Here is a 25969-nt window from a genome sequence, read left to right as displayed (position 1 = left end):
AGGCCTGTGTTTTTTATCACTTGTATCTTTGTGCCTGAAAATAGTGATATTTGACATTGCTAAGGCCCCAGGCTGTTTTTTCCTTGAATCAGGAAAAAAAGTCACCTTTGCTGTGTGAGGACAAAGTGTTTGTTCATCTTGATGAGCATCCACATGTGGTTATGGAAGATCAGTTTAAGCCAAGAAAAGTAATTGGGACCTGACTGTTTCTAAGCTCATTCTAGATTGCTCCCTATGGGGAAACCAGATGAGGTCCTGTGCACACTCTTACCCCATGTTATATAGCGTGGCTCCTTGCCTGTCTTCTACCTGCACGCAGTCAGACTGCATACCCACCTGTAACTGGCAGTTGACAAATATTTTTGCGTGTCTATAACCAAAAAAAGAAAAAAAATCAAGGGCCTTTACATGTACTGATTATAGAAAATAAATTTATTAATGAGAAAAAGTGTGAATGGGCATAGACTTGCAGGTCTGAGTGTATGATTTGCACAAAAGGAAATTAGGCATACAAATTCACATACATTTAAAAAAGAAAAATAGAAAATGTGCCTGCTCAGTTTCTGTGTAGGAATGACAAAAAAACCTTCGCATTTTGGAGAGGCAAAGATGTCTGACACTGTTGAGGAGATATCTTGGGAAAAGATAGGCGAGCAGGTTGATTACACTTCCTTACAAAAGAACTGACTCAGATTAACAGCAGGCAGGAATTATTTATTCTAGTCACCAGTGACCTGAAGATAAGCCAGGCCAGGAAGAAAAAAACCTGAAATATTCTTTAATAAAAGTCAATGACACTATAACCCTCCCACTCATCAATGGGAGGAAAAATGTGAAGATGGATCTCCCTATCGGACCAGCCACTTCTTTCCCTTTCTGCACATATTGTCAGCATCAGAAATTATTCCAAAGCATGTTCCAATCCGTGATTTGCTTGGTTTCTCTCTCTCTCTCCTTCCACTCTAGACCCTTTTCTTCAGAGTCCTTCTCAACAGAAGTGAGATCTGTATCACATTTGGACTTCTCATCTTCACACAACAAATACTCAACTACTGTGAGACGTGCTGTTAACATGCAGATTGCAGTGCCTTGGGCACCCACATGGGAAAGGTCTGAAACAACTTCCTCACCTCTCTTTCTTAGAGAATTATTCATCGCTGCTCTTCTTTTCCCTCCCACCTGCTACAGCAACCACCCAGCCTCCCATGCCCACCCACACCTGCTGTAGGATCTATCTGTCCCCTGTTTGGTTTGGACGCTGAGTGCTGAGGAGGTGCGTGGGATATGCCAGCCCCTGCAGGCTGCTCTGTACGCTCTGTTCACAGGGCTGTTTGCTGTGCGGGCCGCAGGCTTCAGGCCTTTGAAGGGTTGAATACCATCTTTTGATTTACCATGGCTGATGGGGTATGGGAAAGCTTTACAACTGAAATACACAGAATAGTTTAAAAAAAAAAAAAAAAGAAAAAAAAAAAAAAACAGAAAAAAAACATAGGAAAGACCTTAATAACCACACAAATGATAATAAGTAATCAAATGGAATAGATCAAAGAAGAGAAGAGACAGTTCTTAGTAATAGTATTAAATGACTTATAAGAAAAGCACAATTAAATAACCCACCACTCAAAACAGTCTTTGTTTACACACATCTGTCATGGGTTAGACAGTCGGGGGATGCTGACAGGTAGCTAGTCAGCACCAAGCATACCCAGGTCTTCGGAGGTGGTGCTGATGACTGTTTCTCACTGGTAAGGGGATTTTGGCAGGATCAGATAACGCAGATTTGGTTCTCATTTGTCACATTTTGGCTATGAACAGTCTCCTTAAAGAGTTAGATGTGACATAAAGTAAACAACTGAAAATGAATGGCTCTGGTAAGGTGATTCCTCCTCAAATTCTGTTTCTTCAGCAGCAAGGTAACTTTGCCATTTTGATAAATCCTGTTTCAAGAAATATATCTGACAGCTTTATAAATCTGAAGAGAGGAGAGTTTAAACTCAATCCAGGTTCCAGTAGTCTAAACTACACTTCTGTTGAGTCAGGCATAAAAGAAGAGTGTTGACAGGTTTCCACTCATGCAGCCTGTGGACACTTTAGGGGGAAGATTCAGCCTCACAAAAGTTTAGAGCTGAAAAGCTGGGAAATCTGGCATACACATTGCTTCAGTCCCTGCAACTACACAGCATGAGCCTTCAGTTAACACAGGGTTTGATTTACAGATTTTGTCCCTGTATTAAACCATCAGTGACACATCTCTTTATAAAAATGTGCAGACCATATGTCAATGCTTTAGCCACATCTTTTAGAAGCCAGATAGTAAGAGCTGAACAGTCCACCTCTAGGCCAGGTGATGGCATAACAAACCCAATAATAAAAGTGACCAATGCCAATCAGGTACACAATGTTTACAAGCCCTGGGGGAAAATATTGTCTGCCAGCATGATAGAAGGAAAACTGGAAAGCAAACAGTAAATTGTAGAAAATTACAAGTATATTCAGGGCAAACTAAATATACCCTCCTCATATTCACATAGTGTGTAAGCCTAGGCATCCCTGAACACCCAAAAGGAGCAATTTCCCCTATTCTCATTGTTTTTAAAGGAAGTTGAAGATATAACAGAATCAAACAAGTGGTACTTTTCTCAGAAGAAGTGGTGATAATTTTTTATGAAGTCTGGCAGTTTTCATGCTGTAATACTTTTCAAGTGAGAGTATCAATAGAGGAAGCACTTATTAAAATACTGCCACATCCCTGGAAGGCTGTGAAGTATTCTCTCTTCAACAAGGAGAGAAACTAAGGCATGCAAGGTAAAAGAACTGGCCCTAGGTTACAAGGGGGTAGTGGAGGGCTAAGCAGATACTCAGCTGCCCCATCACATCCTCGACAGAAGCATGCCACTGCCAGTCTTCCAGTGATTAAGTTTATTCTCTGAGAAGAAAATGGCTAGCAATAAATGCCAAGAAAGGAAACAGGGGGGGGGGGGGGGGAAATCCCATTTTGTCAGACTATTGGCACCAACTGTATTAGATCATAAGAAAATGAAGACACATATATACATACACATGCACTAGAGTTTTGTGTAAGATTCTCTTTGCACATGTAAGAATGCTCAACAGCAACTCTCTTGAGTTGTTCTTCACAGAAACCCTGGAATCTATGAAATTTTCCTTCACTTAGAGTTAATATAGGCAGAGATGGCTATCATCAGAGTGTTGCACAGAGCAGAGTCTGTGAAATGGTTTTAGGGGAGTATTGCTACACAGCTGCTCTGTTGGACTTGCCTGGGTATTTGACAAGCTGGTTTTCAGATATAGGCCTTTGACACAGTTCCTCACAACATCCTTCTCTCTAAATCAGAGAGATACAGATTTGATGGGTGGACTGTTCAGTGGATGAGCAATTGGTTGGATGGTCACATCCAGAAGGTAGTGGTCAACAGTTCAATGTCCAGATGGATACTGGTCACAAATGCTGTTCCTCAGGAGTCTGTACTGGGACCAGTACTGTAATAACTTCAGCAATGACATAGGGGGATCAACTGCACCGTCAGAAAATTTGCAGACAACACTAAGATGAGTGGTGAGATTTACACATCCGAGGGATGGGATGCCATTCAGAAGGACCTGGACAAGCTCAAGAACTGGGCCCATGTGAACCTTTCAACAAGTGCTGCATATGGGTCAGGGCAAACCCCGGTATCAATACAGGCTGGGGGATGAAGGGATTGAGAACAGCCCTGCAGAGAAGGACTTGCAGGTACTGGTGGATGAAAAGCTGGATGTCAGCCAACAATGTGCAATTGCAGCCCATAAAGCCAACCATATCCTGGGCTGCATCAAAAGAAGCACGGCCAGCAGATTGAGGGAGCTGATTCTCCCCCTCTACTCTGCTTAGGTGAGACCCCACCTAGAGTACTGCGTCCAGCTCTGGGGCTCCCAACATAAGAAGGACATGGACCTGCTCAGGCAAGTCCAGTGGAGGGCCGTGAAGTTGATCAGGGGGCTGGAGCCTCTCCCTTAAGAGGACAGGCTGAGAGATTTGGGGTTGTTCAGCCTGGAGAAGAGAAAGCTCCGGGGAGACCTTATAGCGGCCTTCCAGTACTTACTTCTTGTAAGAAAGATGGGGACAAGGTTTTTATCAGGGCCTGTTGCAATAGGACAAGGGGTAATGGTTTTAAACTGAAAGAGGGTAGATTTAGATTAGATGTAAGGAAGACATTCTTCACTGTGAGGGCGGTGAGGCACTGGAACAGGTTGCCCAGAGAAGCTGTGGCTGCCCCCTCCCTGGCAGTGTTCAAGGCCAGGTTGGACGGGCCTTTGAGCAACCTGGTCTAGTGCAAGGTGTCCCTGCCCATGGCAAGGGGGGTTGGAACTAGATGATCATTAAGGTCCCTTCCAACCGAAACTATTCTATGATTCTGTGATAAGGCTAGAAATTAGAGGACTAAGAGGTTGCTAACAAGTACCTTACAAGAAATGGGATGGAAGAAAATGAAGGGATTAATTTTTTTTTTTCCTATCTTTAGCAGCCTGCATTATCATATTATGATACTCAGGATGCTGTGTGAACCGGGGAGAAAATTGCTTTTGAATGATACGCAGTTTGGAAAAATAGAAAAATTTCAGTGCTTTGCAGGTTTTCTGTGATCAGAAAAGGCTTATAAGACTGTATGATTCCTGTTTGTCTCTGGAGGCTATAGCATAATGTGAACCCCAACACTAAGGCTGTAGCATTGCTGTGGCAGTGGATGAGATGGCTATGCTTTAGGGATCTGTAGGCTTGCATAGATATATGCCTATTGTTTTTTCTTCATTTTTTTGTCTTATTCCTATCTAGGTAAACTGGAACAACTTCCTCGGAGATGTGGTAGAGAGTTTCAAGACGGATTGAACAAGGTTCTAGATAATCTCATCTACGTTGCCTTTCCAATGAAAGGTTGGGCCAGATGATCTCTCAAGGTTCCCTCCAACCTGGGCTTTTCTATGATTCTATAATAATAGTATTTTACAGTCAAGCTAAGCAGAGCACATACATATATTCCAAACAGGAACTCTGTAACACTGCATTTTCTACTTTGCATTTATTTTTTTTAATAAAAAGCAAGGGTTTCTATAGCCCTTTAGATGGAGACTCTGCGTTTAAGAGACACAAACATGTTCTCTTCACTTTCTTATTCCAAAAGCAGACATTAGGGTCTGACTTGCACTTTCAAAGCCAAAAAGACACTAGAAGCAATTTTAAAATACAAGATAGTTCGAGGAGACAACTGCTGGACAGCATATTGCCCAGGAGAGGGCAAGGATCCCTAACATCACCACTCAAGCTTATCTGTGGTGCACCAAGACCTTCACAAACTTACCATATCTAGCTAGATTAGGAGTTAAAAAGCAAGAACCATTAATACAGGTATGGGTGTATAATGCTTTTTTTGCCCTCTACAAACAAAGCCACTACATGGTTTGCTCCTGATATCACCACAGCAGGGCTCTGAAGATGCTAATATTGTTAGCTCAAAAAATGCAAAAGCTTGTTCCAGTGGAGCTTAGAATTTTGAAAGCTGACAAGTTTTCACAGACCATGCACACATCTTCATATAGAGTACCCTACATATTAAAAGAGGTTTAACATTTTGGACTATCATGATAGTTCTGCCTCTTTGACTCAGAATCTCTTCTTAGTTCTATTCCTGGATTCACACAAAGCAATAATTTGCATCATTGAAAAGTGAAAGAAAGCTTCAACTCATGTATTGACATTCTTTAAAAAGGCTGTTTGTCATTCAGTACAGTATTTAAAGGCTGGCAAGAAAAGGGATTGAGGTTAATCTAATAGCACATTCACTCCAAATTTTTTTCTTAATTGTTGTCACTGTTGGACTTGTTTCTAATTGTCTTTTTTTATTATTTATTGGGAAAGTGTAACTCTAAGGAGACAGAACACAAGCCTTTGGGATGGTGGTGGATGCAGTTTTACTATTAATGCCTTCATTTTACTAAAGACACAATCAAAAAACCCTAGGCTTTTTTATTAGATATCAGAAGTCCTAAAGGCTGAAACATAGAGCAATTAGAAAACAGAAATAAGTTTTAGTAATTTAGTAACAGAAATTAGCGAATTAGTAAAATAGACCAAGTTGTATCAAACGCTGCCAAAGTCTGTAAAGGGTATGGGATTCGCAGGACTTCTGCTTGCCACCATAACCATTTTGCTTCCCTCCCATGTTTGGCTTTGACTGTTTTGAGTGATGCTGGATGAATGAGGGATGTAACTGATCAAAAGATGGACCAAGCAGCATGTCTCACACAGAGCTCACCAGTCCCAGATCAAGAAAGGAAACTTAAAAACTTAAAGACTTAAAAACCAACACTGTCCATATTGAAGAACTGACAGCAAATCTTCATGCAGCAATGCAGAAGAGGATTCCTCTCCGCAAGAGAATATCATTATGATGGTTTCAGCAGTTATTTTAGAAATCAATCCAATCCAATCAAACCAACAGAAATTAAACAAAATTATTTTAAAAACCACTAATCACAAGCCCAAACTAATAGTGAAGGGGCAGTGGAATGTTTTTATACGATACCTAAATTGACCATAAGTTTGACACGGCCTCCATCCAGCTCTAGGCGCAGAGTGTCAGCTGAGTCTCGTGAGGTGGTTGCCATCAACAGCCCATAAGCGCGCTGGGACATGAAACGGAAGGACACATCTTCTGCTTCTGTATGCATGACCATTGGCATGATGATCTTCATGTACATGCTGCCATCATAGCTCAAGATAGAGGCCTCTGCAAAGAATCAATAAACAATTGCCAAAAATTTTAAAAAGTTACACCTCTGTGCTATCTTCACTCCTGAAGAACCCTGACATCTATCATAGCACACTGTCTTTAACAAAACCATACCACTCACCACAAAGGTATGTAACTGGGGAAAAACACAGCAACTGTTTAATTGCATCCAGAAACCCTATGTAGCAAGTATAAGCAGCAAATGTAAAGATATGGTATTCACCACAAATGGAGGCATAGGTACCTGTGGAGACAGAATCCCCAAGGACAAGTGTGTTATAGCACCAGCCCCTTTGTGATAATGAGCTGGCAAAGCCTCTTGTTTTTCACATCTTCCAGAAAATGCAATCTCCTCCATTAGTCTAGCCTTCCCTAGCACTACCTGTAATGACTGCTTTAAACAACGTCTACGACACTTCTACTAGAGAATTTAGTCTTGCCTTTGAAGGCTCAGAGTTCTGATTCCAGGTACTTTTAAGAGCTGTTGCTTATTTAGAGAGGAATTTCATTCCATTGCAAGTACTTTAAAGAAAAACAACCATATGAAGCAAGCTTTCTAACAGGTCTTTTCTACATAATACTTGTGCTGGTTTGTGATTTTATATTTTCCTCTCCTTACTAACAGCTAATGTTAGTAGACCTCTGCTGACACAACCGATGGCACTGCAAATGCAAATGAAGAAAGGAGTAAGTCAAAACTCCATTGAAAGTTTAAGTGTCATTCAAACACAGTAAAAGTCAGGAGATGGAGGCACAACAAACACCAGGAAGAAGAAAAAGAAAATCAGCATGGAAAGAAGTTATATTTTTTTGTCATTCTGAGAATGTCGAAGAAAATGGGATGTTCAGCTGAGGAGTCATAATACTTAACATTCTCTATTTGTTCAAGGTCTTTTCTGCAGAAACTGATACTCTCCTCTAAGGGGGTAGAATTAAAGTCTTTTGACAGAACTGCAGGAACCACTACAGCAATGGCAATCATTGTTTCAGTCCAGGAATATCTTCCAAAGCATTTTCATCTGCAAAATTTACAAATCTACATAAATATATTAATATATAAATCAGAGCCTCCCTTCTGCCCACAACCAACCTCTACCAAAGGCAGAACCGTAGAGGTTGCTCCACATAGGACTCCTACCACAAAACTACATATAAAAATCCCAGAGTTTAAAAAAAAAAAGGCCTGTTCAGCTCTCTAGGCATGTGAATTGATTGTTCCATAAAGCACTCTTACCAGCACCTCATCCAGTTTAGCTACAGTTTTCTCAAACGGTTGGAAATCTAACCAGGCACCCTACACACACCCCAGAAAGCTAACACCCTATCTAATTTAATCAACTGCAACAATACGTGCTTGGAACCTAGATGTTCTCTTTATGTTTAACCCCTTTGTTCCATATTTCCCAGACAGGCCACTCAAGCTGAAATGAGCAGAACTTCCAGAGGGAAACAGCAAGCTTGGCAGAGCCAATCTTCACATCCCCTCAATGCCTAAATGTCAGCTACTAGAGCAGGTAGATGGATAGAAGACTGAGGAACAGCCATATACCCATGCTGGAAATGACCCATGGCTGGCTCCACAATGGCCAGTAACAGAACTGCAGTGAATAATAAATTTGCAAATGAAGTGATAAATAAGGATATAAGTATCAAGCTGATAAAGTGACAGAGGAGACATGTATACATTTACAAAATGTTTGGCGGGGATCACTGTGGTTGTGCTGCTGGTGCAGCAACCCGCCACTCTAATAGCTGGTATGCAGCACCTCTCTGCTCATGGGACATACAAACCCATTAAGAAGAACACTTTTCTGGGAGCACCATTAAAATAACGTGACTGTGAACAGCATCCCTATTCACCAGTTTTCTTAGCTGCACTCCCCACACACTGTCATGGTCTGTACACACAAAGCTTTCTACACGTAACACCCACTCAGCCATACGTACACCTTCTGGGTACCAGCTGTCAGTGCTGCCTTGGGGACTTACAGCTTCACTTGGCCAAGAAACGAGAGAAGAAAGCCTCTTTTTCAAGGTGGGGGAATGGTTTCTTTTCAAAGCACAATTCCCTTCCTCCTCACGTCTGCACCTCTTACTTGCCACCCACAGCTGCAAGCTGGAACTAAATGTACTGTATATTATACATACACTCAAAGGCAATGCGTATGTACACACAAACCCTCCTTGCTCTTTCCTCTCTCTCTCTGCAGATTGTATTAGAAAATGCAGTCAAGCATGAAATGGCTCTTTTGACGCCTTCAGCTCAGATGTGCCTTGCATGAAACAGTTGCTTGCCCTAGCGCCTGAATAGCTGTGAGAAGGGGGCTGGAAGATATCAGGACTACGAGTGGGAGTAGCTGACACAAGTGCCTCAGCTCTGCTGTCTCTTTCTCCACAGTGCCATGTGTTAGGTGCTTTGGAAACACTAGTTTTTCTGCAAACACTAGAAGACAACAAACTGAAACTGTGGTAATAATCATAGAATCACAGAATTATTTAGGTTGGAAAAGACCTTTAGCATCAAGTCCAACCATAAATGCTGCCAAGTCCACCACTAATCCATGTTCCTAAGCACCACATCTACATGTCTTTTAAATACCTCTAGGGATGGTGACTCAACCACTTCCCTGGGCAGCCTGTTCCAATGTTCTACAACCCTTTCAGTGCAGAAATTGTTCCTAATACCCACTCTGAACCTCCCCTGGCACAACTTGAGGCCATTTCCTCTTGTCCTATCACCTCTTACTTTGGAGTCTCTTCCCTTCATAAAGAATTCATGTCCTCCCAATCCCACTGCCAGAAAATCACTGTCCTTAGACAAGAAATCCCAACCATTATTATTATACTTATGTAAAAAGGACCTGAAGAACACACTGAAGATGGCACGGAAGTCTAGACAGTGTTTCAATTGACATCCCACAGTAGCCTAAATCAGGTACTACTATCCCTTCTTTGGCCAGTCTGCTACAAACAGGGAGCAATGAATCCCTTGAGCAATCAAGATGATAAAATTAAATAGCCTGAAATAGTTGAAACAGCATCCACATAACCATAGGAAATGATGATGTTCTGTTCTTGTGTGTACCCTATGCTGACCTGAGCCTGGCCCAGCTCAGACTGCCTATGCACTTCACATTTTTTAAAAATAAAGAGATTTCATTCTTCACCATCTGGAGAATCTGGGAACTTTTTCAGCACATCTCCTTGCAAGCAGACCATTCCCTCCAGCTATGAAAATACCCCTTTAAAGGAGGGTATTGCCTAGTAGCTGTTGTACAAATAAAACCTATCTCCTTGTCCTGACATTCAACAGAACTTGAGGAAGGCATGTTACAGCTGAGCAACACATACAGCAAATTTGCTCAGGGTTGAATGTAATCTGGCAACAACTAGGTGACCTCAGCCTCCTAGGCACCTGGGCTGACCACTTATGCTTGAATACAGGCATCCACTCATTTGTCCTTGGCCATCTGCAGCAATGAGTCTGTAATGCTTTTGTTCAGTACCATAAATGCAGCAGCAGTTATCAAGTTTAAAATACATGTACATTACTTCCACCCTTCTACTTTTAGGGTAGCTATTATACTTGGATGTCTCACAGAGACTTGCATAGGAGCAGTGGGTGAAAACATGTTTCAGAGACCTACAGATTTCTACAGACAAAAAGATCCAGAGTGGCATTTATTTGTGATCCCAAAGCCAGAAGCTTCATTGCCATTAGCTTGGAGATGGGAAGAGGAAGAAACCAGGTGCTGATTCAAAGCCACCCTGACAGAATGCCAGAGATCTGTGAAAATCAATATGTTATTAGGAGCGATTAGCTTCCCAGTCTTGTGCTCTGAGACCCTGCCAGCTTTAATTTTACACTTAGCATCCAAAGGAGCAATTCACTGTTGCTTCCCCACAAGGCTCTGCATAAACCTCCTGGGGAGATGGCAACAGGCACATTCTTAGAATACAGACAGAAAAATATTCAGGACTCCTTAATGCTCCTTCTCCTGCTTTCTAACCTTTCCCTTGTATTAATCTCCATTTGTTGCCTCTTTCCTTTCTTCTCCCTTTTAGTTTTTCTGTAGTCTCCTATTCTTCCCTGTGGTCTCTTTCCACTGCCTCCCAGACTACAATATAGCTTTCTTCCTGAAATTTCCATAAAGATAACAGTGCAAAAAGAAGGAAAAAAAATAGCCTCCCTTCATGAAAACCTTAGCTGAAGACACTGATGACAGCAGGTCAGGGCACATAATGTACTCCCCTAGCTACATTTGCAAGAGTCAGCTATCTACACCCACTCCCACTGTGCAGAAGTTCCAGAGACAAGTACCACCAACTGGAGAGTCATGAGACACCTGGCAAGAAGCTAGTGTGGAAAACAGGTAGGCTTGTTCAAAAATATGGTGAAATACAGAGCAAACATTTCCACCTTCTCGCAAAAATGCAAAACTAGACAAAACTTTCCTGCAGGCATTCTACAGCATATGTCTTTCCTTCTCATATTCACTAGCAGACACAAGGCCACAAATAAAAACAGCCTTGATTTTCTGAAAACCAAAATTAAAAGCAAAATTAAAAACAAAACAGAAAACCCCCCCAAAAAAACAAAAAGTCCCAAAACTCAAAACAATAAACAAACCCAGAACTGAAAAAAGACAAAAAAAAAAAAAAAGAGAGAGAAAAAAGAGATCCTCATTTCTGTCCAAGTCACAGAAACACAGAATCACGGAATCAACTAGGTTGGAAAAGACCTTGAAGATCATCCAGTCCAACCACTGACCTAACATTGACAGTTCCCAACTACACCAGATCCCTCAGCACTATGTCAACCCGACTCTTAAACACCTCCAGGGATGGGGACTCCACCACCTCCCTGGGCAGCCCATTCCAACACCCAACAACCCGTTCTGTAAAGAAATGCTTCCTAACATCCAGTATAAACCTTCCCTGGTGCAACTTGAGGCCATTCCCTCTTGTCCTATTGCTTGTTACTTGATTAAAGAGACTCATCCCCAGCTCTCTGCACCCTCCTTTCAGGGAGCTGTAGAGGGCGATGAGGTCTCCCCTCAGCCTCCTCTTCTCCAGACTAAACACCCCCAGTTCCCTCAGCCGCTCCCCGTAAGACCTGTGCTCCAGACCCTGCACCAGCTCCGTTGCCCTTCTCTGGACACGCTCAAGTCATTCAATGTCCTTTTTGTAGTGAGGGGCCCAAAACTGAACACAGGAATCGAGGGGCGGCCTCACCAGTGCCGAGTACAGGGGTCAGATCCCTTCCCTGTCCCTGCTGGCCACGCTATTGCTGACACAAGCAAGGATGCCATTGGCCTTCTTGGCCACCTGGGCACACTGCTGGCTCCTGTTCAGCCGGCTGTCAATCAACACCCCCAGGTCCCTCTCTGACTGGCAGCTCTCCAGCCACTCCTCCCCAAGCCTGTAGCGCTGCTGGGGGTTGTTGTGGCCCAAGGGCAGCCCCTGGCATTTGGCCTTATTGAAACTCCTCCAGTTGGCCTCAGCCCATGGCTCCAGCCTGTCCAGGTCTCTCTGCAGAGCCTCCCTGCCCTCGAGCAGATCAACACTCCCACCCAACTTGGGGTCATCTGCAAACTGACTGAGGGTGCACTCGATCCCCTCGTCTAGATCATCAATAAAGATGTTAAACAGGAGTAGCCCCAAAACCAAGCCCTGGGGGACACCACTCGTGACCGGGCACCAAACAGATTTAACTCCATTCACCTCAACTCTTTTGGCCCAGCCATCTAGAATGTTTTTTAACCAGCGAAGCGTGTGCCCATCCAAGCCATGAGCAGCCAGTTTCACCAGGAGAGTGCTGTGGGAAACGGTGTCAAAGTCAAAGTAGACAACATCCACAGCCTTTCCCTCATCCAATAAGCAGGTCACCCTGTCGTAGAAGGAGATCAGGTTTGTCAAGCAGGACCTGCCTTTCATAAACCCATGCTGACTGGGCCTGAGCATCTGGTTGTCCCACATGTGTTGTGTGATGGCACTCAGGATGAGCTACTCCATCAGTTTCCTGGGCACCAAAGTCAAGGTGCCAGGCTTGTAATTTCCTGGATCATTTTTCTGACCCTTCTTATATGTGGGTGTGAGTTTCAACAAAAGAAGTCAGTCAAGTAATTTGGGGAGCCCAAATGAAATCACTCAGACTGAAATTTGAATAGGATTCATGACATAATGCTCTTTTTTTGGTGGAAAAAATGTCATGGGAACTTTAAGTGCTCACAAACAGTTACAACCTTGCACACGTCATGTGGCAGGATGGGAGCCAGGAGCTGTGGGGCTCCCAAGGCCCAGCCCTTGCTGCCCAGGGCTGTCCTACACACCCTAGGAGCTGAACACAACAGGCTTGCAGATGGTGGCCGGGCTCAGTCAAGAGCACAGAAACGTCACGGCGATGAGGTGGGTCGGAGGTCAGGCCAGGAAATAAATCCGCAGGCCAGGCTAAGATCAGGTGCTGCGATTGCCAGGCAGGGCCATGGTGACAGGGATGGGACATGGGCTCAGCTCAGCAGGACCCATGGCCAGGCAGGGCTGTGGGGAGCTGGAGACTGGCCCTGCTGTGGCATCACTGGGGCAGGGACTGATGGCCCCAGGGGTCTAACATAGGGTTCTGGGCTGTGGGCAGGCTGGGGAAGACAAGGGGCCAGGCAGGGCCTGTCGGTGCTCTAAGAGCCCTGGCAGCATGGATCCAGCAGTACCTTGGTCTGGCACTGCTCCTTGCTGACCCAGAAGAAAAGTCCATGTTTAGTAAATGTACCTTTTGCAGCAAATCTGATTTTCCCTGGATGTCTCCCATCTAGGTGCCACTGGACCTCACCTTACTTAGCCTGCCAAATAGGAAAGAGCAGCTTTGAAGGGATGTAAATGTAATTCACTAGCACAGAGAGGGACAACAACAGAGAACACAAAACCACCTTTAAATACCCACCTAATGAGAGCCGTTATATTAAAAATAAGAATGAGTTTTATTACTGTAGCAAAATACCCTGCAAATAATATCACTGATCAGCCACTGATAGGTTTATGCTAAGAACAAAAATATTCTGCTTTAAAGATTTCAGCCTGACAAGATGTCAATAACTTTATCATCAGTTGTTACACACTTTAAATAGTGTTATGCACTAACAACAGTTAAAATCTTGGACACATACAGCCACAGAAATGAAATGTAAAGAACATGGACTGGTTTTGCTGGTGCTTAATCTCCCTAACAGACAAAAGTATTTTTGCAATATCAATCCCAATTTTTCTTTGCTTCAGATTAGGATGATGCCTTCCTTCCCTACTCCCAGGGGGTATACAGATGCTTTACAAAAGGAGCTTCATATCCTGAAGCTCAACATGCCACTACCCCAGCTCCCTCACTCTGTTCTAGACTAATTAAACCCCTTTCATTCAACTTCTCCTACCTTTTATTTTCTAAAACTTGTCTCTTCTGCTTCTCACCTCTGGCTTCTCTCTGATTTGTATACTTTATTAAATTCAAATGCTCAAATTTGAATAGTGCATGTCAGTTAAGACTTAAACGGGCACTAAAAGTAGAATAATTACATAAGACACCCTTATCAGCACAATGTGTACAAAACATTTCCAAATGAGCAGCAAACAAGAGAGATAATGGAGCTAGCTTCAAGAAATTCACCACATTTTCAGGGATGCAGGAATACTGGTGGATCAGTAATAATAATTGCCACTTATAAGGCTGCTGCTATAGACAAAAATTGCTAGCAGATGTTTACATAGGCCAGATAACATCCAGATGAATATTTTTCAAACACGTTTTTTCAAAACCTTGCAAAATTTATTTCATCACATTATTTAAAACATTTCATTACTTTTAATATGTATTTAAGTCTGAAAATAGACCAGAAGTGCGGGTTGGTTCGTATAAAATAAAAAATTTCTGAAGAACACCTGAAGTGCAAACCACATCTATTTATTTATCTAGAAAGCCAGAACAGAATAAATACCCTAATTCACCATTTCCCTTTCCATACTGCTGTCTCTTCCTTGTTCTAGTATTATATTTCCTATCCCTTTGTGGGTTTTCCAAACACAAGTAGAAACATCAAATTACTGCACAAAAAATTATAGCCTAAGTATGCACAAAATGGAAGACATACAAAAATCTAGACAAAGAAGGCAAACTGAAGAGCCCCAAGACACAGACATGGAAGTGCAGGGTTCAGTACAAGTGCTAGAATGTCCTTTCTCAGACAAAAAAAAAAAAAACGCAAAACAACCTAGGTTTATTCATAAAGTTTAAAGATTGAAATTACTTTGGTTATGAAGGGAATCGTATATAATACAAAACTCTGTAAACTCATCCTGAAAATTTTCAGTTCCAAGCGGTCTCCAAGGAACTAGTTAAAAGTGTGAAGCTTCCACCATTCGTAAGGGAAAACAGCATCAGATTTTTGACTGTCTACAACAAAAGCTTCAGTGGAGACTTTCTAAATTTTAAACTGACCAAGAGAAGGCATATTAGGATCCAGGATCCCAAATCTCCCTCCATTAATAAACCTCACAAGTCTTTTCACTCTGAATTCTAGTTTTGTTTAACTTCTGTAATGAACCAGCTCCCCAGGTCCTAAGGCTAACCTGCAGCTACCCTATGAAGAAGTATGTACCAGTTTCCATCAGCATCAGACTTGGTATGTCCTTCCCCTCTTCCTGTTGCCAACACGCTCAAAAGAGGATAAGTTAATTAAGGGGTGTTATCAGGTGGGGACTTAAAGAAAAAAAGCCTTTAATACACAATGAAAGGTAAATATTATCTAATAAACTTTGCATCTCCTTTCTTCAGTCTGTAATCATAAAGAACTTGGCTAGGGAGAAGCTGTCAGAGCACAGAGTAGCACAGTGGAAATATTTGCAGACAGAGGAAACTGTAGCTTGTAAATGTTACTGCTAGGCCTGAGAGGTGATGAGCAAGGCTATATTGCCATACAGAAGCTTGGCAGAGACACAGGGGAGCCAAGAAGGAGCACATGGGCTCTTCAAACTTACTCCAAATGTCACTCTAACATTTACAGAGCTGTGTACAGCTATTTGGAAAGAAATCTCTGGCAAGAAGGCTAAAGGTAGAAGAACTGCTCCTCTAAGCCAAGGAGTGTAATGGGGAAGGCATGGAGAAATCTGCTACTAAAATGATAGTCTGAGAGTTTGCATTACATGGGTGATACAGTTTGAAATGTGACGTGTCTTTTGTTTTGTTCAAACATCTCTGAGTCCTCTTCATGGCGCTGTCAAACTTCATGAAGCATCTGATCACTGTCTTCTTAAGTAATGTTCACCAAGAAAGGGGGATTACCGTGAAGACTACTCTCAGAGTTGTACAGTGGAAAAAAAAGAGGCAACAGACACAATTTGCAGCAAGGGGAATTCCAGAAAATTATAAGGGAAAAATTACATGATGAGGGTAGCCACACACTGCAACAGAAAGTCTGTAGAAACTGCACCCCTAGAAATTTTCAAAACTCAACTGGATAATGCCTTTAACAACCAATTCTGCTCTTGAAGTTGGTCCCACTTGGAACAGGCAGTTGAGACAGATACTTCTAGAGATTCCTTTCCTTTCAACTGTGATTATTCTATGAAAAGTGCCAGAATGCACTGATTTCACTGGATATTGCACCATTTCACAGACATCACCTTACACCTGCAGGTTGCTACTGATCTGAGATGGGAAAGATTTTGTTTTGTGAGTTATCACATTAACAGGAATGTTGCTTACAGCATGTCGTCAAGACTGAAGAAATATAACATTCAAAACTTTGCACTCCTACAGGCACTATATGTCCTTGGGCAAATTCTTTACTTCTCCTGAATCATCTCAGAACAATTACCATTAGGAACCAAAGATATGACTCCACTAAAAACATGCAACTATTGTGCTTTCAGTCCTTTTCTCCCACAAGCCAAGACGCTCACATTGTCAACATCTCCCAGTGGCTGCTGACTCTCAGGTGAAAATTGAAAGGCTTCTGAGGGTGGCTCTCAGCAGTAAAATTTGCATTACTTCCCCAAGTATCCAGGAGATGAGGGCTCTGCTCTGAAATCCACAGATGTGGGAAAGCGACTAAAGAGACAGCTATCACCAGCCTACCATCTTTGAAAAACAACACAGTAATGTGAACTACATTCATAACCTTGTGTAAAAGCACAAGCACTCTTCCTCAGTTCTGTTTTTTGAATACTGGAAAGAAAAACAGTAACTCATCTTGCCTCTGGTTGTTGGTTTAAGGAAGGTTCACAGCATGGACTAGACAACCCTCAATTTCCTTTTCTTCCTTTTTCTCATCTGACAGTCCCAAAACCCTGATCTTTGTAAAGTCCTGGAAGAGGTGCTTTAATAGGACAGGGAGCAGAGGGAAAACATGGATCTACAAATAGTAAGGTAAACTTGTCCACAAAAATCACAAGTACACCACAGTGGTTTTAAGAAAGCAACAATTTTTCAACCTAGGAAATCTCTGATTTAGGAGGGGCCAGAAGTGAGAGACTGCCACGCTGAAAAGGCAGAACTGCTGGGTGACTATTTATAACTAACATAAGGCAAGCAGCTTCATGGAAATGGGAATATCACAAAACTCACAAAGGCTGGCAAGTAGATCATCTTTGGGGGAAGCCTGATACAAAGGAGCAGATAGCAATTAGGAGGGTAGCAACAGAATACATTATGTAGAAAAACACAGGATAACATGTAATTTGGGGTTTCAGACTGCAACTTCTAAACTTAAAATATAAGATAAACTAAGCTGAGTTTTTAATACTAGGACCTGGGGGAAGTTCCTTCAGAGCCTTTTCTTCTCCTATCGCAGAGCTGCTGCTTGCCCTAAAAACATTTGCAAAAACCATTCATGCCAGGGTCGTGCCTGCGTGAGAGCAATGCTCAGTCAGTGAAGTACAGACAGTGCAGAAATGGTAACACTGATTTCCAGGCATCCCACAGGTTCTGTCCACTCCTAATGAAGTCATCAGCAGAGATGCAACAGCCAGGGCTGATCACCCAGCTAATTGCAACCACTGTCCAATTATTGCAGCCATGATAAAGAGGTAAACAGAAGCAGAAACTAGTAGCTGTCATGGGGTGACAGCTGATATTGCCAAGATCATGAAGGCTGAAGCAAGAGATATAATACATGTTCAAGCCTGTAAATTTCAGTAGCAGATAAAAAAAAAACTTAAGGCCTACTTTCAAGTAATAGGCACTGCCTTTTGAAAACATGATGGTCCTGCAGACCAAATTCCACTGTATAACTCTGGTACCTGTAAAGAAATGTGTTTATAAAAAAAAGAAACTCAGATTAAAAAGAAATTAAAAAAGAATTGACACAGGCATGTATGGTGCTTTGGTACTAATGATGACTCAGAAATTCCTTGTTTAGACAATTAAAGGAATGTCCATGACCTGTCCCTCTCTGACTCCAAACATGATCAAAGTGCAATTTCTCTCTTAAAAAATCAGTATCTCTTGCTAAGGACAGAGTTAGCAATTCATAGTCCAAAACACTGATTATAATTATGCAAAATCATACCATTATTAAACTCCTACAAGCCTATTTTGAATGTTTAAGGCTGTGGTGCAGGATCTTCTAAGTGCATAGACTAGCAGTCAATGGATGGGTTTACATACAACAGCAGCCAGCCCAAACCCTCCACCCAAAACTTTTATATTCACGGAGAAGAGAGTTCCATTAATCGTTTTGTTCTTCTCTGAGCTCCAAGAGCCTCCAATGATCTTGATGAGAATTGTAAAAGATAATAAATTCCACTTCTTGTGAGAGCTGTGAAGGTTTAGTCAGTGTTGGCAAATTCTTTGAGATCCTCCAGTCGAAAGAACTGTAGATGTATAAATTATGACAACATTTGTGACCCTAAAACTTTCACATTCACCACTGTGCTGCCCATTTTATTCACTTTGAAGTTCAGGGCAGCAGTCAGAATATAATGAAGAGTGTCATTACTCCAGAAGCACCAGCCTGATGCCACAGTTAAGTAAAGCTGAATCTTCTTCAGCTGCTTCTGTCCATTGACTTACTGAGACAGTTCCTGAGGCCTGATTCAAAACAAGACCAAATATTGAAATCATCAGGTATATTCAACTGAAAATGTCATTTCTGTGCCAACGATTTTCAAATCACCTTCTATGGTATCTATGACTTTTGCTGAAATGCTTGGATCTCTCCTGCTCCTAACCGAAATTGGAAAGCAGTCACATTGTTACCCCATATCAAGACATTTACATCCACTTACAGATAAGATGTGAGAATGTATCCATGTCCTCCTGTATTGTTCTCTTTATACTAGACATAATGGAAAATGCCAAGTTAATAGAGTTTTGATTGTGAATAACCTGCTATTTATCCTGTCTAAAACACTATTGTCCACTGTAATAAAGTCCAGAGGGGCATTTCTTCTCCAGATTTCTAGCAGCAAACCAGATGTGATGTATTTTGTTACAACAATTCTGATCCATTACGTCGAATTATGCCAGATTAAGTGCAGCCCATCAGAGAAAAGGGTTTCCTCAGGCCTGTAAATTGACTCAAACATAAAATTCAGTGTCTGCTTATCAGTGACTGTATCTCCTGCATGACATCACTTTCCACACAACTCCTTCACTAGATGCTAGGCAGCCTACCTGCAGAATTAACTGCCTGGGAAGGAACTTTGCAATGAGTAGGCAGGTAATAAAAAGCTGCATTTAACCATGGTGTTCTCTAGGTTTCTGAACAACCTCTTTACATGCTAAACTTGAAAGTCATGCAGACTAATAGCAAGAAAGAATTGATTCCCCCACCACATCAGTGTTAGCCCTTGTACTGTTCAGAACAGCAGTAAGGACGATACAGTTGATATCCCTGTCCCAGGGGTGGGGTGAGGAATTCAGACATCAGCCGTTCATTCCTAAAGACCAGAGTTCAGAAATACCTTAGAGAAAAACAAGAGTTCTGCAGTCTCAACCTAAAGATAGGGTTTTCCACATTATAAAATCGCTATTTGGAATGACCTGCAGGGCTGCCTCTGCTCTGAGGAAGTCTGGGACAGGGGGAGGAATAAAGCTACCTGTCACAAGTACAACATATTTGCTTACCTGGGTGGCAGACAGGAAGTTAAATCTCTAAGAATAGATTCTGAATTCTAATAAAAATGTAGGTGTTTTATAAAAAAGTCAATAGCCACAGCCTTAATGTTCTGTAAAGTGGAAAGAATGGTTTGCTTTCACCTAAAATGTCTCCCAGACTCTTAAGTGTGGGAGAGATGGAACTAGGAGAGTAAATTGCAAAAACCATCCCATTTAGCTGAGTGGGATCACAGGTAAGGTCAGGACAGTTAATCACTATCTATTTGCTGAAAATTACCTATAAAGGTAATTAGATGCACAATTCTCCTACAGCAATTAGCTCTTGTTGATATGAATATGAAATAGATACCTAGTAAGAGTTAACTGTGTACCAAAAGGAAAGGAATGAATCAGAACAAAAAGAACAACAAAGAGAACATTCAAAGATGGAAGCCAAGATAAGTTTGGGGGATGGTCAGACATTCGAATGCATGTTTGGAGGACTAGAGAATGCTTTCACATGTATTATTTGGCCAAACCTCTGAAGTGTATCAGATAAAGTGAGATTATTAGAATGGAGCCCAACACAATTTAACAAAGCATGGTAAAAGCAGATGGGAGCGTGGCTATCAGATTAACTTTGTATAAAGGCTGTGTCAAATCCATCATGAAGTTTTCCAGGCTCTGAGACAGCCCGACTACAACTAGCCCTACCAGCAAATTGTGTTTACTTCAGAAATGAAAAGTTTTCTCTCATTATACAAGGCTGAATAAAGGAGAGGGGGGGGGGGGAAGAGTCTGACATATTTTACTATTTCAAACAGTATTTCTCTATAGTGACAAAAGCCATTAATTATTACCAATGAAAACTGGAGGGGGGGGGGGGGGGGCGATAGTAATGACAACATCTGAAGGCATTCTTTTAGTTTTTCAACAGCTTGTTGCTCCAGTGATATCTAACCCCTGCTCTCGGGCTTTCTGCAGTCTACACCCCTACTGCTTCTGTACATAGGAAAGAGATGAGAAAGCTGGGCTGCATCTCTGAAAAGGCAGCCTTCAGCTGCAGGGAGCAGGGTTCAGGTGTTGCTCAGGCAAGCAGGAGCAGATAGAAGCAGCCCCACTTACATCTGCCCACATTTCAAAGGAGTCACACAAGCAAACAAGAGATAACAAGCAGTGGAAGTTTTGCAGTAAGGACAGAGTGGTTGGGGAAGCCCATAGCTTGTTGTTTGGGGAGGAAACATGCTACTGGAACTGCATATGAAACTGGTATCAAGCCTTCATGTCTCAGATGGCCTCAGATAGCCCCTTATTTGGAAAATATTTATGACCTCATCTAGAAGCTCTCCCAGAGAGATGCAAAGCTGAATCAAAGCCAACATAAGGAAACAGAACTTACAGTCTGGAGGTTTCTACATTCTATAGGATCCTGTACCATTTCAGAAATTATTTAGACAAAAATCATTGCATAATGACAGGAACTGTTTGAACCTGAATGTAGCAGCTGCCTACTGGAACTCCTTCAGTTTGAAATTAAGTACATTGCAAAAAAGAATCTAAAACCAGCTAGCTGTATGTATTTCACCTGTCAGATTTCCCCCTCCTACTGTTTACGGCATCAGAATATGGCATTTCTTTTTCCCCACCTTTCATATTTATTATCACAAGGTAATAAACAGAGGACATCACATAATTCCTACCTCTAAAACAGAAATAAAATTTCATTACATTTTTCAAACATGTTCTCCTTCTGATTTCCAACCAACGTTGGAAAATAACAGAACTGAATATACACAGTGCTGCCAAACACACAATATCATTATCTTCAATAGGAGTTAAGGGGCTGACTTTGCCTTCATGTCAGAACAACATACTGTATGATATTAAAGCAATAAGGCTTGTATCTAGTCATGTTGCACCCTTTCTGCTGGGAGACACACGGTTACACCTGCAGCCACTTGGTCTTCCAGAGCATATCACTGCTTCTTTACACTGCGTAAACATTCCTCTTGTGTCAGCTAAACTGAATACCCCCTCCACGAAGGGAGGAACACATCAGAATAACACAACCAAAGGAAGACAGGCAAAGCACTCTTTCCCAGACAGAAAGCTCTGAGCAACAAGAATATGACAGCTATGGAGTTTGGTCAACAGTACCAGTGAACAGGCAAAGTGAAATCTGTGTGCTGTGCACCAGGCAGATGCCATTTTACTATAAAAATCCTACAAAATGCAAACCTTTTCTATAATGTCTCAGTCATTGTGGCTCAGCTTTGGCTTAGCGGTCCTGTACTTTGAGAGGAAGAACAGCCTTTGAAGCTTGTTCAGTCCTTAGCTTCTCAGATGCAGTGGGAGTACTTTTAAACTGATGCTGAGCAAAACCCAATCTCTCATTTCTAAACCCTAAACTCAGAAAAATATCAGGATGTAATGTTCATTGAGAGTTTCATGAGATAAAGTTTAAAGGATCAATCTAAACATAGCCAGGATTCAGTTACGCTTTTTATTTTGAAGCATGGGATTGCAAGCCATTGCTTTTAGCCTCTCTTTGCCTTTTTTTTAAACAAAACCAAGGTCTTTAGCATGTGATCTTTGAAATACAGCAGGGCTGTATTTTTTTCAAAGTCTAACTTCCCTTAGTGTTAACAGAACACTTCAGAATTAAATTTGTTCATAGAGTCTAGTTCCAGCTCTCCAGGAAACTCAGTCATTTAATAAGGTTGCAACAAAAACATGGACTTTGTGGCTGGAGAACATACTTACAGCAAGAAAGAACTACTGATTTCCCTCAGTCTGGAACATGGGAGTGTGCCCATTTTCTCTGAAAAAAACAAAGTTCTAAAACGGCAAAGGTAAGTATTCAAATATTGAAGACAGCTCCCAGTAAATGATGAAACTGACAGATTCACCCAGTTCTAACCTTCCACAGCATCACAGTTAATTTCTTTAATTACTAGATTACATTATTTATTTAAGAAGTATTGATTTCTCTGTTTCTTGAGTCCTGAAAAAGCAAAAAGCTTGATCTTACCTATAGAGTATAACTCTGCCATGATACTGAATTTCACAGAGGTGCCTGTGGTGTGGAAAGCAGTGTTAAGATTTCCTCAGTTTGGAAGAAGGGGCAACCTCTCAAACTTAAAACATCCATTAAGAAAATATAAGAATAAATGAAACTGCCATCTAATGGTGAAGCTGTAACTTTGAAGCAGGCTTAGCAGCCAGCACAGAAGGACACAAACGCTGCTTTGACCTGCTTGTCTTCAATTCGGATTGACAATCACCTTCTTCAGCAACATTTAATTATATGCTGCTTCCTACCGCACTGGATGCTGGTGAAGAAAAAGTATATGTTTAAAGTGACAAAACATATGTTCATCAGAGATGTGATTACTTTCTCAAACTGCCAGATTTGATTCCCAGTTTTATGCCACACATAAGACACTGCACACAAGTTCAAACCACAACAACAACAAAGAACATAAGTAAGACAAAATCCAGTCTTGGATTTTTTGAGGACTGATTATGTCATCTTAACTTCTGATTAAAACTACGAGCATTGGAGAAGTATAGAAATGCTACCAAGTTAAACCAGCTAAATTACTCCACTGATACTGATTTACTGGATATTTTGCCATTCCAGAACCAAAGCACTTTATTTCCAGTCACCTATAATTTGCCTCATAATCTGGTTGTAAAGCTCCCAAATCACTTTCCTTGGTGACTCAAGTATGGGCAGAATTTGTGGCCTTGCTATGGACTAAAACAAGGGGAATCCAGTCCAAATAGGCCAGTATTTCCTTCTCCACTTTGCTGAAACGTTTGATAGGACTTCTTTACGTTGGTCTATTATCTAAAGCAGAAGGACACAAATTAGGACTCGAGATCTATTCAACAAGTCACTTTGAGATTTCACTTTATTTGTTCTGAAGGTAGGAAAGAATGTCACCTCTTCAACAACATATTTTTAGACCCTCACTTAAGAAATCATTACAAAACTAAAGCAAATATATTAAAAGAAGGTTGCAAACAGAAAAATAAAACAGTCAACTCCTGTATTGAGGATATTACGCATCAGACATAGACACATTTAGAATCCACTTCCAAGAGGTCATCAGAGTCTAACTCCACACTATTACCAAAGACAGCTCAATTTACTTCCCCTTTTAATATGAAAGTGAGGGCCAGTGAAAGCTCTCAGACTGACGTGATGGAAGATGAGTACCTAGGATACACATAGAAAGAATCCTTCCTTCATATAACCCTCTCTCCAGCTTGTTATTATCTTAAACTGAGTCATTCAAGAGTTTAAAAACTCATAGCTTAACACATGAGCCTCAATCCCCATATCTCTGGAGAAAAGGGATGTTAAGCTCTTCACCCACAGAAGCAGGCATGCAGCCTCTCTTGCACAAAGAGCAAGCCACTTCTCTCTGTTTTCCATATAAAGTGATTTACAGGCTTTTACACTGGGCTCAGTCATGCTCCTGAGAGTTGCAATACAACATCTGTATGGTACAGCATGCTCTGCTTTCTCCCAGGGGTTTCTGGGGGGAATGTGAGGGTACAGGGGGATCCCAGGGGGCGGAAAAGCTGTGCATATTCAGGTTTATTAAGGAAACAGTACAATTCAGTATATATTTCAAGTCTATTTGAAGATAAAGAGTGTAAAGCTTTTCCCCAAAGGGGCTACCCGTAGGAATTTAGCAAGTCAGGTGAGCCAGCAGCTGCTGTATGAGCAGAGCAGTTGATGGGGACACAGAGGCCCAGAGGCTGGTACACTTGCTCAGACACTTTGGGGGCACAGTGAGTGGCAGGTGGCAGTGAGGACATTAGATGGTGAAGGAGGCTGCAACTGACTCCCCACTTATGCCACTAATGCTGAGAAGGACTCATTATGTGTTTTTTCAAGGGACCACAGTGTGGCTCCTCCTGGGAGAGGAGGGATCTTCCTGGGGCGGAAGAGAAAGCAGAGATGCACAGCAAACCAGAGTCATTTTTCTGTACAGTGTCACTGCCACCAGCTCTCACTGCTGCTCACTGGGCAAGGTTCCAAGTTTCCACTCATGTCTGCATGAGTTCTGGATCAGCAAGTGCTGTTTCAAAATAAGCTTCTCCTAATTTATACCTGGAAAATATTAGACATGGCTCTACCCCACACCACAAAGAACATTCTGTTTTCTAAAATAAGCAGCTGTCTTACTCTGACCAAACAGGGAAGAGGGTAGGTCTAACAGGATGGCTTTCCTGTCCTCTATTCCCATTATTCGAAGTCCTCAGCACAATTTGAAAGCACTAAGATGCCCTCTGGAATGCCTCTTGAACTGGCCCACTTTCACAGTAGAAACTGAGACAGAAATAGAAGCCAGTTCATCCAGAGTCACTCTGCAAAGTCACAGTAGTGCAGGGACACAATCTAGTGCCCTGAACTACTTGTTCCATCATCATTGGGCTGCTGTTCCCCCCTTTTTGGATGATCCAAGAGCTACCTGCCACCTCCTCATTGTATTCTTCATGAGACAGGCCCTGAAAAATTCTCAGAAGACCAAACAAATCAAAACAATGAAGAGGCCAATAATTCCTTTGGAAACTGGAAAATAATCCACAAACCTAAAAATAATCTAAATCTGTAAGGGAAAGGGGACAGTTCTTGACATCACTTGAAACATAGATGGTAAGACTCTATAGATATAACACCTGTTTCTCTTTCAGATTCTTCAGATTAAGAGAGACTCAAAAGGGGAAGAATTGAGGCACAAGACAGTTTTTTAATATTTCAATTAGCCCTTTATTTGGACTAGGATTTATTTACTGCAGAGTTAAGCATCTCTCATAGTTACAGATTCTCTATTTATATCTGCTAACTGTGCAAATTTCCTGGTTCCCTGATTCCAGACCAGCTGCTGGGCACAGCTGTGCTCCAACAAAGGCACCAAAACCAGCAGGATTGCTGCAGGACTGTCATACTTCCCTAATTTCATCCGCATCTGGAAGAGGAAATCACAGTGCTTTTCTCACTCACTCTTGACACAGCTCAACAGAACACCACCAATCTAATTTAAAAACCCCACAATAAGAGATGGCCAGTCTGAGAAGCTCCCAA

At 41.8% G+C, this 25969-nt stretch overlaps 1 protein-coding gene across 1 annotated transcript in view; it reads right to left on the bottom strand.

Annotated features, from left to right (window-relative positions):
* The window catches only part of NRXN3 (neurexin 3), a 1027951-nt gene that overhangs the window by 659107 nt on the left and 342875 nt on the right, over positions 1 to 25969 (bottom strand). Inside the window, exon 11 of the mRNA XM_074910039.1 lies at positions 6582 to 6785. Coding sequence (XP_074766140.1) covers positions 6582 to 6785 — 204 coding nt within the window. The remainder of the gene's footprint in view (positions 1 to 6581; positions 6786 to 25969) is intronic.

This window comes from Athene noctua, chromosome 6 (genome assembly GCF_965140245.1).
Source record: "Athene noctua chromosome 6, bAthNoc1.hap1.1, whole genome shotgun sequence".
NCBI lineage: Eukaryota > Metazoa > Chordata > Aves > Strigiformes > Strigidae > Athene > Athene noctua.
The sequence above is the reverse complement of the archived record's forward strand: the minus strand, read 5'-3'. Positions and strand labels throughout refer to the sequence as shown.